This window comes from Eptesicus fuscus, chromosome 22, assembly GCF_027574615.1.
Source record: "Eptesicus fuscus isolate TK198812 chromosome 22, DD_ASM_mEF_20220401, whole genome shotgun sequence".
NCBI classification, from domain to species: domain Eukaryota; kingdom Metazoa; phylum Chordata; class Mammalia; order Chiroptera; family Vespertilionidae; genus Eptesicus; species Eptesicus fuscus.
The window spans coordinates 41,099,091-41,112,015 of NC_072494.1; the positions used below are offsets into that span (position 1 = coordinate 41,099,091).

At 49.9% G+C, this 12,925-nt stretch overlaps 1 protein-coding gene across 4 annotated transcripts in view; it reads right to left on the minus strand.

The window, feature by feature from the left end:
- MPZL1 (myelin protein zero like 1) overlaps window positions 1–12,925 on the minus strand; it is a 31,860-nt gene that overhangs the window by 11,023 nt on the left and 7,912 nt on the right. For all 4 annotated transcript variants that reach the window (XR_008555119.1, XR_008555118.1, XR_008555120.1 and 1 more), the window contains exons 2-3: window positions 1,698–1,864; window positions 378–591 (exon numbers count right to left, since the gene is read on the minus strand). Coding sequence is in view for 1 of the 4 variants with exons in the window: in XM_054711731.1 (XP_054567706.1) it covers window positions 378–591; window positions 1,698–1,864 (381 nt within the window). In the remaining 3 variants the exon portion in view is untranslated. The remainder of the gene's footprint in view (window positions 1–377; window positions 592–1,697; window positions 1,865–12,925) is intronic.

A 12,925-nucleotide genomic window follows, 5' to 3' on the forward strand; every position in this document is an offset into this window, starting at 1 on the left:
AAAAATGGAAGAAACCGCTGTGTTGTTTTTACGAATGCTAAAACTTTCTCTTGGAGAATACTGAAACAGTATTAACCTCCTTCTTTCCCAGGCTCAGCCCATCGACTGTCGTGAATCTGGTCTTACTTCCAATTCACATGAGAAAGTAATCCTCCTGAAACCGGGCCACTAGGCTTCGGACGGCAGACGTACACATGGAGAGGCCGGCTGCTACCCCGCCTGTGGGCAGCAGTGCCCACCCTCAGGTTCCCAGAAACAGGGCGCATAGCCACTGGCAGGATGCTCCCGGCACACACCCCCCACAACGTAACTCTCGTTTGCCACTCAACACGCGACAAGGGGACTGCGCCGTTACTGCCCAAATACTCCGGAGGTACCTTTCTCTACAACGTAGAGGCGAATGTATCCCGGGTAGACGACGATGTCGGGAGGGTTTTTGACATCGCAGATGTAGGTGCCGTTATGGATAAACTGTATATTTTCTATGTTGATCGATGCGTCTTTCTTGTCGAGGTCTCCAGCCCAGGTGATCCTGTCCTTGAATGGCGGGTAATCCCCGATGTACACTTGCCCTTGGGAGTAGTGGAAAAACTGCAATTAGAGAAAAAGGACACATGAGCTCTTCCCGAAGGCAGAAGTTCTCAACGCTGCGCGGTGTGCTACGCGGGCTCTTCACAAAGACTTCACATGGAAAGAAACACGCCCCACTGCAAATGCCACGGAATCTAAGCCAGACAGGGATCTGGAAATCAAGGGGTTCCGTCCTGTTTCTGTTGAAAAATACACTTGTGTGTCTTCTCTCCTCCACTCGACATCCCCGTGCTACAGGGACAACCACGCATAGTTTATACACAAAAGGGAGACTCACGCCACTTCCTCAGGGTCACAGCTGATAACGGTCCGCCAGAGAGTCATAAAGGAGGGGTGAGGCTCAGCACTCAGTGACTCGCTCGCTGGAGATAAAAGGTCTTCACCCCAGGCTCTCCTCCCAACACTCCCTGTGCACGTTCTACAGTCTCCACTCCACAGACGAGGCGGAGCGTCGGGCCCTGGGTAATAAGCACCCAGCCTCACCAGCACTCATCTGGTTCGTGACTAACCTTCCTTTCAACCCTACGGCCCTGCACTTGTGTTCGGCCACCCTCCTCAGGTGACTCATCAACAGTCTTACTCCTCATTGTTCCCGGTGAGAGCACCGGCTGCTATCACACATTTCTGAAGGCCTCAGACTCGCTGCACAGAGAGCTCCCAAAGACTGCCACTGGGACGGATGGACGTGTGTGTGTGTGTGTGTGTGTGTGTGTGTGTGTGTGTGTAGAAATACTTAAAAGAAATACAAATAAAAGTGAAGCAAATGGCAGCTGAACAGATGCAGGATGAATCGTGATTAGAGTGAACAAGGTAAATCAGGGGCTGCTCTGTGGAAAAGATACATTTCAAAATGGGACGTGATGGTGGAGACGGGAGGGATGGCAGGTGACTGTGACACACAAACACGAGAAAACAAGCTGCATTTAAGAGAAACTGAACTGTTTTTTTCCTGGAGAGTCAGAAGCAAGAGCAGCGCCTGATGTCTGTACCAGACGGCAGCCTCACGGTCTGGAAGGGATGGGTCAGAAGAAGGGCTCGCTGAACGCACTGCAGCGGGAGGGAACCCTCTGAGGCAGGACTAGCCAAGAGCAGTCAGGCACTCCTACCGACACGGTGGTGTGGGATCCCTCCGGCTGGAAGCTCCAGGAGATTGTGGTCAACCTGCTGGTGGTGTTCGCAGACTTGAACTTGCACGTCAGCTTCCCTTGAGTCCCATTTGCCACGTAGATTTCTTTTGGGGTGTATACCTCCAAGGCTGATACGCCGGCAGTCACTGGAGAGAGAGAAACAGGAAGGATTAAGAGTAGGATATCATGGCCCTGGCTGGGTAGCTCAGTGGGTTAGAGCCAAAGTTATGAGTTCGATTCCGTTCAGGGAACATACAAGAATCAACCAGTGAATGTGTAAATAAGTAGAACAACAAATCCCTCTCTTTCTCTCTCCCATCCTCTGTGTCTTTCTCTCTAAAAGCTATAAATAACAATTAAAAGAAAAAAAGAGTAGGATTGAGCATGAATACCACAGTGCATATTTATCAGAGAAGATGACAAAGATACAAGAAAATTACTATATCCTACCTTATAATAGAGAAACATGCAAATTGACCGCACCTCCGCTACACCCACAGCCAATCAGAGCGAACAAGATGGCGGTTAATTTGCATATGCGGGCACTGAGCGGCCTGGGTCCAGGAAACATCCTCCAGACCCAGGCCGCTCCTAGCCTATAGGCCCGTGCTTAGGTCCTGAGCGGCAGGGCCCTGGCCACTCAGAGCCTATGGGTGTAGGCGACATGGGGATGTTCCGCCCCACCCCCAGCGGCTTGCAAAGGCTCCTGCACAAAGCGGCGGTTTGGGGCCACGCCCCCAGCCAGGCGCCCAGGACCGGGGGCTGCCGCTGGCCTCTAGGGTGTGCCGAGACCCTGGCGGCCACTGCTGCGTGCTGCCCGGGGTCCCTGCAAGCCCTGAGCCTGAGGCCCATGGTCAGGCTGGCTGCTGGCCTTGGGGCGTTTGGAGACAGGGATGTTCCCGCCCCACCCCAGAGGCTTTCCAAGCTCCAGCACCAAGTGGCAGTTCGTGTCCATGCCCCCAGCCTAGCGCCCTCCACAGGGGGATGGCTGCTGGCCTCTGGGGTGTGCGGAGACCCCGGCCGCCACCACCGGGTGGCAGGGACACGCCCCTAGCCCAGTGGACACAACCCAGGGGCTGCATGAGCTGCAGAGGATACACCTTTTTAAAAATTTTTTTTTGATTTTTTTTTTTTTTTACAGAGAAGAGGAGAGAGGGATAGACAGTTGGAAATATCAATGAGAGAGAAACATCCATTAGCTGCCTCCTGCACACTCCCCACTGGGGATATACCTCCAACCAAGGTACATGCCCTTAACTTCAGTCTGCAGGCCCATGGTCTATCCACTGAGCCAAACCAGTTTGAGAGTAAATACCTTTTCTGACAACTCATTGGCTAAGCTCCCTGTAGGCCACCAATTGCAGTGTTCTTGGTAATTTGGGTTATAAGAATCCAAGAAGGTAATCTAGGGTTTTTCCACCACACTCTTGAAGGAAAAAATGAAGGTCCCTTGAGGGGTCCCAGATTGGAGAGACTGCAGGCTGGGCTGAGGGACAACACTCCCCGCTACCCCCCTCCCGCCGTGCACGAATTTCGTGCACCGGGCCTCTAGTGTCTATATATATATATATATATATATATATATATATATATCCCATACAATAAAGAGGGAATATGCAAATTGACCATCACTCTGCCACAAAGATGGTGGCACCCAAAATGGAGGCGGGGGTTTCCATAACACAAGATGGCTGCACCCACAGTGGAGGCCGAGTTCCCCTAACAAGCCTTAACGAGCAATCAGCAGGGACCTGAGGCCGTGCCCCCTTCAACCCCCGTGGGGCTTGACAGGGGACTTCAGGCCACGCCCCCCACCCAGCAGGGCTTGATGGAGGACCTCAGGCCACACACCCTGCCCTGGCTCCAGGCCGGAGGACCTGAGGCCACGCCCTCCCCCCCCACCCAGCGGGGCTTGACAAGGGACCTGAGGCCACGCCCTCCCCCCCCACCCAGCGGGGCTTGACAAGGGACCTGAGGCCACGCCCTCCGCCCAGCAGGGCTTGACAGGGGATCTCATGCCATGCCCCCAACGCTGCAGGGCTTGACAGGGGACCTCAAGGTGCTCCCCCCGCCCCGGCCTGGGCTGGGGGACCTCAGGCTGTGCCTCCCGCCCTGGTGCTGGGCCAGGGGACCTGAGGCTGCTCCCCCTGCCCGGCAGGGCTTGACAAAGGTGAGACCAGCTGGGTCTGGATCTAGCTCAATGGTGGGGGCCAGCCGGGTCTGGGTCTCGCGCGATTTTGAGGCGCATGTGGGTGGGTAGGGACTTGACTTTGGGTTCCGTGGTGCTCCCCAGACTCTGACAGGAGGAAGATTTTCATATGCATTTTATTAAATTTCTTTCATCTCTGACACTTCTATTATAGGAAAAGGGCAAAGAGCAATATTAAAATATTTCCTCTAATTAATCCCCTTATAATGTGCATGAATTTCGTGCACCAGGCCACTAGTGTATGTATATGTGTGTATACACACACACACACACACACACACACACACACACACACACACAGTAACCTGCTGCCATCTATATAAATCTGGCAAAATATTCTATAGCAAGATACTTCCTACAAACAGGATAAATTGCTGATGGTCTGGGATAATTTTTTTAGTAACAGGATGTTTTGAGTACTACTATAGTTTATCCATTCACTTGGTGAAGGACATCTTGGCTGCTTCTCTGATGGCCTGATTTTATTTTATTTTTTAAAATATGTTTCTATTGATTTCAGAGAGGAAAGGAGAGGAGAGATAGAAACATCAATGATGAGAGGGAATCATTGATCAGCTGCCTCCTGCACACCCCCTACTGGGGATCTAGCCCACAACCCAGGCATGTGCCCTGACTGGGACTCGGACTGTGATTGCCTGGTTCATAGATTGGCAGTTGGCACTCAACCACTGAGCCATGCGGGCCGGGCTCTGATGGTCTGATTTTAAAGATGTGGAGGCCATAGTTTTACTTCTTTAATTTTTTTTTAAAATCCTCATCTGAGGGTATGATTTTCATTAATTCTAGAGAGAGAGGAAAGGAGAGGGAGAGAGAAACATTGATGGGTTGTCTCCCTCACATGCTCTGGCTGAAGAATTGAACCCATGACCCTTTGGTGACAGGAGGATGCTCTAACCAACCGAGCCACACCAGCCAGCGTGGCTTTTCTTCTTCAAATTGTTCTCACATTCACGTGTTACATTGTAGTTGCTAGCACACTGAACTTTTCTCATCTTCCTTTTTCCTTTTTTTTATTGATTTGAGAGAGAGAGAGGAAGCGAAGGGGGAAGGGAACGAGAGAGAAAGGAAGAGAGAAACATTGATTTGTTGTATTTATGCATTCACTGGTTGCTTCTTATATGTACCCTGACTGGGGATCGAACCTGCAATCTTGGCATATCAGAATGATGCTCTAATCAACTGAGCTACCCGGCCAGGGCTTATCTTCTATATCTAAAGCAATTAAAGCTATTCTAGGTAAGAGGACATATCACTTAAAGCCATGCTTTTTTATTTAACCCGCCCACAGAACCAGGCCTTCACTGGTGAAGTCAGTGTGCTAGGTACCTGCATACTCAGGAAGTGGTCGACCACACTGGGTCCCATTTTAACCCACCCGTTGAAGATTTCCAGTTAGCCTAACTCCAGGAAATAGCACTTAAAATCCTATCACTTGAAATATAGAAATAGCTCCCCCCCTCCAAGATCCATAATCAGAGGCAATTGCAGGAATTATGAAGGATTGCTGCTAAAATAAAATAATCTTCCCTCAGAAAGAGACACTTTCATGGAAGCAATGAAGGTTAGAAAAAAAAATTATTTGGCCTAAAATTAGAAACCAGGCGAGCAAATTCAGAAAAGACGAAAAACACCCATCTTCAAAATAAGATATTTTTCTAAGAGACCTCTTGGAGAGAATCCACATCTCAGAGTGTCACGGACCAGCAGAGTAAGGAGGGACTCTCCGGGACGGAGTCAGAAGTTCTCCTTCCTGCGTCCTAACTGGGACTCCAGCCCTCACAACCACCTTCCAAATATTTATTCTCAGGGCACAATGGGCACATTGGGCTATTCTTTCAAATAAGCCGATAGCCACACTACACCAAGCAGATTTTTTCTGCTAAAGAGGGCGGGTTATTATTATAGGGAACAATGGATTATTATTTGTGGTCCAAGCCTCAAAACAAGCCCTCCTTTCACACAAGAAGCAAACAAAAGGCGTCCCTCGCCATTGTGGGCAGCAGCACAGCAGCCCCAGGGCCCTGGAGTTCGCCACGCAGGGCAGAGCCCAGGCTGGCCGCTCTGACCCCCAATTCCAGGAAGTGTCGTGGCCTGGCAACCCTGATTTACCCTGTGATTCCGACCAGTGTTCTCCACAGGGAGGAGCCCTGCAAGGAAAGCCCATCTTTAAAGTCAATAAATAAGGTTTCTCAAGGATTTTCCCGAACCAGACCTGCCCCGAGGCCTGTCTACAAGACGGTCACCCTGAACGTGATTGACAGATGGCCTTAGGACAAGCGTCCAAGTTCCCAGCCAGGAATTTTAACCAAAAATTAGCCAAATCCCTGAATGGCTTTTGGACAATCGGGTTAAGACAGATTTAATTATGCTGCCGTCTGGGTCCAGGCCCCACCATCCTTCACTTGGGTATCTCAGTGGCTTCCTACGGCTGGCTGTTTCCGCCTTCACCCACTCACCTGCCGCCAATCCAGCCAGAGTCCAGAGAGATCCGGTCCGAATGCCCGGCAGCTCTCATCGCTCCTTTGCTTGGAACCCTCCAGGGTCCCTCACATCAGCCAGGATCAGGCCACAGCCCTCACAGGCCTGGCCACCTCACAGAACTCTTCTGCGTGTCCCCCCTTCCACCCTGGTCACCTGGGCTCCTCTGCTTGTGATGAGCACCCCAAGTCTAGAGACTGGAGGTGTCCTAGGCGATCGTGACACGTAAGACAGGAGGGGAGAGGGATCCCCTGTTGAAACGCTGAGTCTCTGCACAGCGGACCCCAGGGAGCAGGCCCAGCGGACGCCCTTGCGTAACACTGCCCGCGGTCACCACGCACAGGACAGACCCCGGAGTGCGTTTACCAAGCACAGCGCTGCGGTTTCTGACCAACCACGAGGGGCCTGGACGAGACAGTTGGGAGGTTCCTCCCGTCTGGGTAACGAGAGGAACTAAACACAGGTTTCCTCTGGGACCACATTCCCCGCAGCCCCAGCAGGAGGAGCTGGCTGGCTGCTCACAAGGGGAACCGGGTGCTTTGTCCAGACTTTCTCTAAGGGGCTTGGGAGTGATGGACACACATACTGAGCTCACTGTGGGATTCAGAGGGCTCGTCTTCAGAGTCACACGAGAGTTTCCAGGGGCTAGCTGACACAGAGAATGTAAAAAGGCCGAGATGTAGAGAAACTATTGTTCTAACCGACCTCCTCCAGGCACTGCCGCTGGAACCGGCCTGAAGAGGAGAGTGAATAGGTTTCTTGTGGCTGAAGAATTAATAATCAGGGGGTAGTGGCACAATCGCTGCAAAAAATACGAAAGCTTCAGTTTAACAACCCAGAGATGGGAGGGAAAGTGTTGAATCCCGGAAGAACCAATTGCCTCAGGAATAAAAACACAGAAATGAAATGAAATGAAATAAATGAAATGAAATGAGAAGATGAAGTGATATGCCCATGTTTTCCTATTCCGCCAACTCTGGATTCCAGGTATATGTTAACTCACACACACGCTTCACCATGGCAACAGGAGCTGAGCTCACTTTCTCCCTGAGGAAGGAATCTTGCCTCTAGAGTTGAAGGGCAAGAAAACAAACGAAAAGAGCCCTTCGCGGAGGAGACAGAGTCCAATGAAAAGAGCCTGAAAACCGTTAGATAAGTAATCAAAAAATTTAAGGAATCTACTCACCAGGGGTCAAATATCAAACCCAAAAGTTGATGTTCTTCTATTTTGGATGGAGAACCACAACAGTTTGGGGGTGAGGGGAAGAGGGAAGCGAATGGAGAATACAAAACAACATCCATCCCAGCCACAACGAAAAAAGCACATTCCAGGCTGGTTTGCCCAAGAGGCTATTCCGGACAGGATCTGTCCACCACTTCAGATGATTGCATTAATATAATATAAGTAACGCCTCCCAACGAGGCTGTCAAGATGATTTTACTCTAAGTGAGCTCAAACTCTCACACCATGAAGTCATCTGAAATACACTGGAGTAGCATTGCTAGAGCGAATCAACACTCTCACGGCCTAGATGGGGGTTGGAAACTGTTCTCATGGGAGCAATTCCTGGTCCTGTCACTGCTGGGTCCATTGTAGTACCCTGGTTTGTCAAAACCTCATCCTGTTAACAAACTGTGTTAAGGTTCTCCTTGAGATGAAAAGAAGGCTTTTGTTTTGAAAAATTCTGAAAGCACTTTGATGTCACCTGCTTAAAAGAGTGCAATAAAGCAATTTATTTAAAAATAGCTCTCCAGCCTGTCTGTCTGGTGTTGGTACACAGTGGGAGGTGAGACTGCAGTGTCTCCTGGTACAAGCATGGACATGACCTCTTACATCACATGAAAAGAGAGGAACCAGAGAGAACACTGGACACAAAATTCACCCAGTGGTCATGACTGCAGCCGGGGGGCCAGCATGAAAAGGCACCACTGAGGATAATGTGCAATTTCCTAGGTTAGAACGACAGCAGGCAAGCTTTGTGTTTTTTTTTTAATCCTCACCTAAGGATTTTTTTTTAATTGATTTTAGAGAGAAAGGAAGGGAGAGACAGAGAGAAATGTCGATGTGAGAGAGAAACATCAATTGGTGGCCTCCCATACACACCCTAACCAGGTGATCAAATCTGCAACCTAGGTATGTGCCCTGACCGGGAATGGAACTCACAACCTTTTGGTGTATGAGACACTCCAACCAACTGAGCCACCAGCCAGGGTATGCGAGCTCATTTTAATATTCCTCCATCAACTCTACACACACATCCCATACCTACACTCAATCACATTTTCCCTACATATTTTATTTTTCATAATACAAACCGCTTTTTTAAAGAGAGAAGACATCAGTAAAGTTATAAGATTTGCTTCTTTAATCTCCGTATGCCCAGTGAAAGCCATCAGCACATGACCAGGCTGGGGTGCGGCCACTGCAGATGGTACTGAGGAGATGGTCCACCCTCCCAGAGCAGGGCCCCCTGCAGCTCACTGATTCCTTCCTTCCAGAAGTGACTTCCTCCCCATGTCAGCCCCAAACTCCCTGGCTGTGCTCCCCCATCCTGCCTAGCCCCTGTCAGGGCACCCTCACTCTGCTCGGAATGACCAGGAGTGCAGGGACGACGTCCGCCTGGTCCACCATGTTCTTCTCATGACCTCACAGATGCCTGCCTTTTGTCAGCGTGTTCAACAAACACTTGTTGAAAGTCAGAAAAAAGGAATGAATGAATGGATGAGAGAAGAATAAAACTCACCATACTCAGATGGGCTCAGCCATAAAAATTACACTTGCTCCACCACAAATGGCTTCGCCATAATGGCCCCAAACACATGGTCGCAGAGATTCCTTAGGTCGAGTTTGAATGCTGACACTCCCGGACGGGAGAGGCTTAGCTAACTTTCTTCCCATCATCTTCCTATTCGAATGAGAGCATCCCAAAGGAGACTCATCTCTTGAAATGCTCAATAAAAAGAACACATGTACTTGTCCTAATACACAGGATTACCCAATTCTTCTCAGAGTCCATTCCTCCCCCCTGATCCACGTCCAGCTGGCCTCCTCTCCATCCTCAACCTTTTCTGCACCAACAAAGACCTTTCTGTTTCTCAAATGAGACGGATTCAAGAGGTCCTGAATCAGGCCAGTCACTGAGCGAGTCACTTGACTCCCGCAAGCCCTGCTGCTTCTTCTCTGCCCTCCTCTGTGTGTGCTGTGCGTCTTTCTTCCCGGCCACCGCTTTCCTGTTTTCAATCAGCCCTTCATTCTTCCCAGCCACGCTGGGACTCGCCCTGCCCTGGCTGGACCGGCAGTCTTGTGGGGACAAGTACATGAGCCTCTGAGTGTGGTGACCTGGGTGCCAGGGCTCCCATTCAAGGCCAAGATCTCCAGTCAAGCAGTCAGCACATGCCACAGGTGTAGCTAACCTGAACCGTGTCATCTGCGTCCTGTCCACACAGTTCTCAGTTCTCAGCAAGCAGACGAAGATAATACGGAGCTTTTGGTAAGAAACTGGATCATTTTACTTCTGACGGGTTATGCTCAGCATAAAGAACATGTTGAAAGCTCTGGGGCATGCATATCAGATTCATGACAGGACAATATTAGCTCTCACGTTTTCTACTTCCCAGGTGTCAAAATGGCATCTTTCTACTCAAGCCAAAGACCAGTGGACCTTAAATCTATTTTTCCAAGCTCTCAAATCATATCAGAAGGTTTACTATACATCAGAAAATATTTGAACCCAAATTTAATCCAAACCAGGAAAGGCCAATAGAAAATATCAGAACAAGAGATTGGGAAGGCTACGTCTACCTGGCAAGAAGAACGTCCCTCACCTCCAATATCAGGCACAAAGGAAGCAATGGGAGACCACTGCAGACGAGTGCTCACTGGGGCTAAACCTTATTAAACTTGGGTACATTTATTATTTCTCATCAACACTTTTGGGTGTTCCCCATTGTATAGACGCTCAGAGAGGCTAAGGAACTTGCCTGAGTTACTTATCCAGCAAACGTGGAGCAAACAGTTCAATCTAGAACCTTCTGACTCCAAAGGCCAGTGCTCTTCACGAGCTGATGATGCAGCTTTAACAGAATCCTTGGTTCAAACAGAATCTCGTGGGGAACCCCGTGTACAGAGGAGACAGGCAGTTTTCACACCCAAGTCAGGCAAGCGGCGCTCAGAACTTACGGGAACGAATAAGGCCCAGAACTACAATACAGCACAGTGGCTCTCAAGCCTGGTTGCGCATGGGGACCACTTAGAGAGCGTTGGAAAAGTGACACCTGCTCTAGCCAGTTTGGCTCAGTGGACAGAGCATCGGCCTGTGCACTGAAGGGTCTCGGGTTCGATTCTGGTCAAGGGCACATGCCTGGGTTGTGGGGCTTGATCCCCAGTGTGAGGCATGCAGGAAGCTGCCAATTAATGATTCTCTCTCATCACTGATGCTTCTATCTCTCTCTCCAATATATTTTAAAAAAAGAAAAGAGTGGTGCCTGCTGAACAGACTCCGTATGCTACTGTAATGGTAGGTACATGGCATCAGACATTTGTCCAAACCCAGAGAATGTACACCAGTGAACCAAATGTAAATGATGGACTCTGGGGGATTATGTGCCACTGAAGGTTCATCAATTGTAATAAATGGATCACTCTGGTGGGGATGCTGATAATGGGGGAGGCTGTGTGTGGGGGGGGGGCGTGGGGCGGGGGAGGGCGGGAATATGGGTTTATGATATATATAACCTTTCTCTCAATTTTTGCTGTGAAAAATAAAGCCTATTAAAAAATATACTGATGACTGGGTCCTGCCTGTACGTCCAGGGTTTCTGATTTAATTCGTGTGGGGCGTGGCTTGAGCATCAAGTGATTCTACACTTGCAACCACCATCCAGCACCCCAAAGAGAGATAGGACTTCACTTATGATATTGTGATGTGACGGTCCTGAGGCCGATGAGCCATGCTTGTCTGGCATTTGACTGAGTGTTACCAAGAGGTATGTTGACTTTTGAAATATATTTTACTGCATATTCGTGGACCTGACTTTTTCCAAAGACGAGGGCAGTGCTGTTCTACCTTCTTAATCAATCACACATTTACAAATTTAAACCTGCTTTGTCCTAAGGAGCGCTCTGACTGCGGGAGTTAATGCGGCAGTGATCTCCAAAGCAGCTGGATTATGTGTAGAACTTCGTATCTGTGCATGTTGTTCTTTATTATTATTTTAATGGTTAAAAAACACTGGCTGGTTTGGCTCAATGGATAGAGCGTCAGTCAGCCTGTGGACTGAAGGGTCCTGGATTTGATTCCGGCAAGGGCACATGCCTGGGTTGCAGGTTCCATCTCCTGTAGGGGCCGGGCAGGAGGCAGCCAATCAATGATTCTCTCTCATCATTGATGTCTCTATCTCTCTCCCTCCCTCTTCCTCTCTGAAATCAATAAAAATACATTTAAAAAAAAATACACCATAGGAACCAAAGAAATGTACACCAAACATCTGAAAGCTCTAAAGCAGAGTTGCCATTAACCCCTAGGAATCTAGTGACGAGAGCTTGAACGCCAGCGCTCTGCTTGGTTTTTGAGAAGTTCAAGTCTAGGAAGGGGGTAAAGGCAGCACCTGCTGCTATGGCGGCCGGAGGCGGGGCAGGCCAACCACAGTGTAACTACACGGGACGGGGGAAATGCCTCGTCCTTCTTCAAGCGATCGGCAGGTGCTCTCAGAGCCGCGGCTACTACCTGGCTCTCCGCTGGGCACCCTCTCAATCAAATGAAAATGTGCCCCTGCCAAATCCTCCTGCAAAGCCAGTCTGAAAGCTCCCCTGTTGTTGCACAAAGCCCAGGCCTTAGCATGGCAGGCTGGGCCTTCCAATGTGGCAGCCCATGTCCTGCTCTGCACAGGGGAGGGCTGCCGCTGGTGAGCTGGGGCTGGCTGGCTCCCCTCCCCCAACACGCCACGCAAGGGGCTTACCTCTGAGCACGATGCCTGTACTCTCTGGGCCGGGAAGGAGGCCCACCTCCGAAATCCTGCACAGTCTCATGACTCCGCCCAAACATGTCATGGGCAAAGCCTTCCCTGTCTGACCACCACTTCGGTCCCAGGGCTCAGTGCCTCCCGTCCGCCTCCGCCTCTTCTTAAAGGGAGAGGCAGTCTTTAGGGCACAGGTACTGCTACTGCAGTCACCTCAACCTCCCTGCAAGGCTCCCGACTCCTTCAGGGGTGAACTCCATCTTACTTGGCCTCTGTGTGCCCAACACACAGCATACTTCCTGGTGGTCAGAAAGCTCTCAAAGGACATTTAAGGAGTAAACAGACTGATAGCAGCTGGACTTTTAGGATTCCTATAATGGGAAGTTATGGTTAATGAAATGTGTAACACCTTTCTTCCCTCCTAAAATAAATGGAAGAAACCAACTTGCCCTTAAATGGACATCTAACCCCAGTCAAGCATTCTGTGGCTCTTAGAAAAATCTGGCAAAGAGTCCAGACTCACCAGCACCTACTTATCACG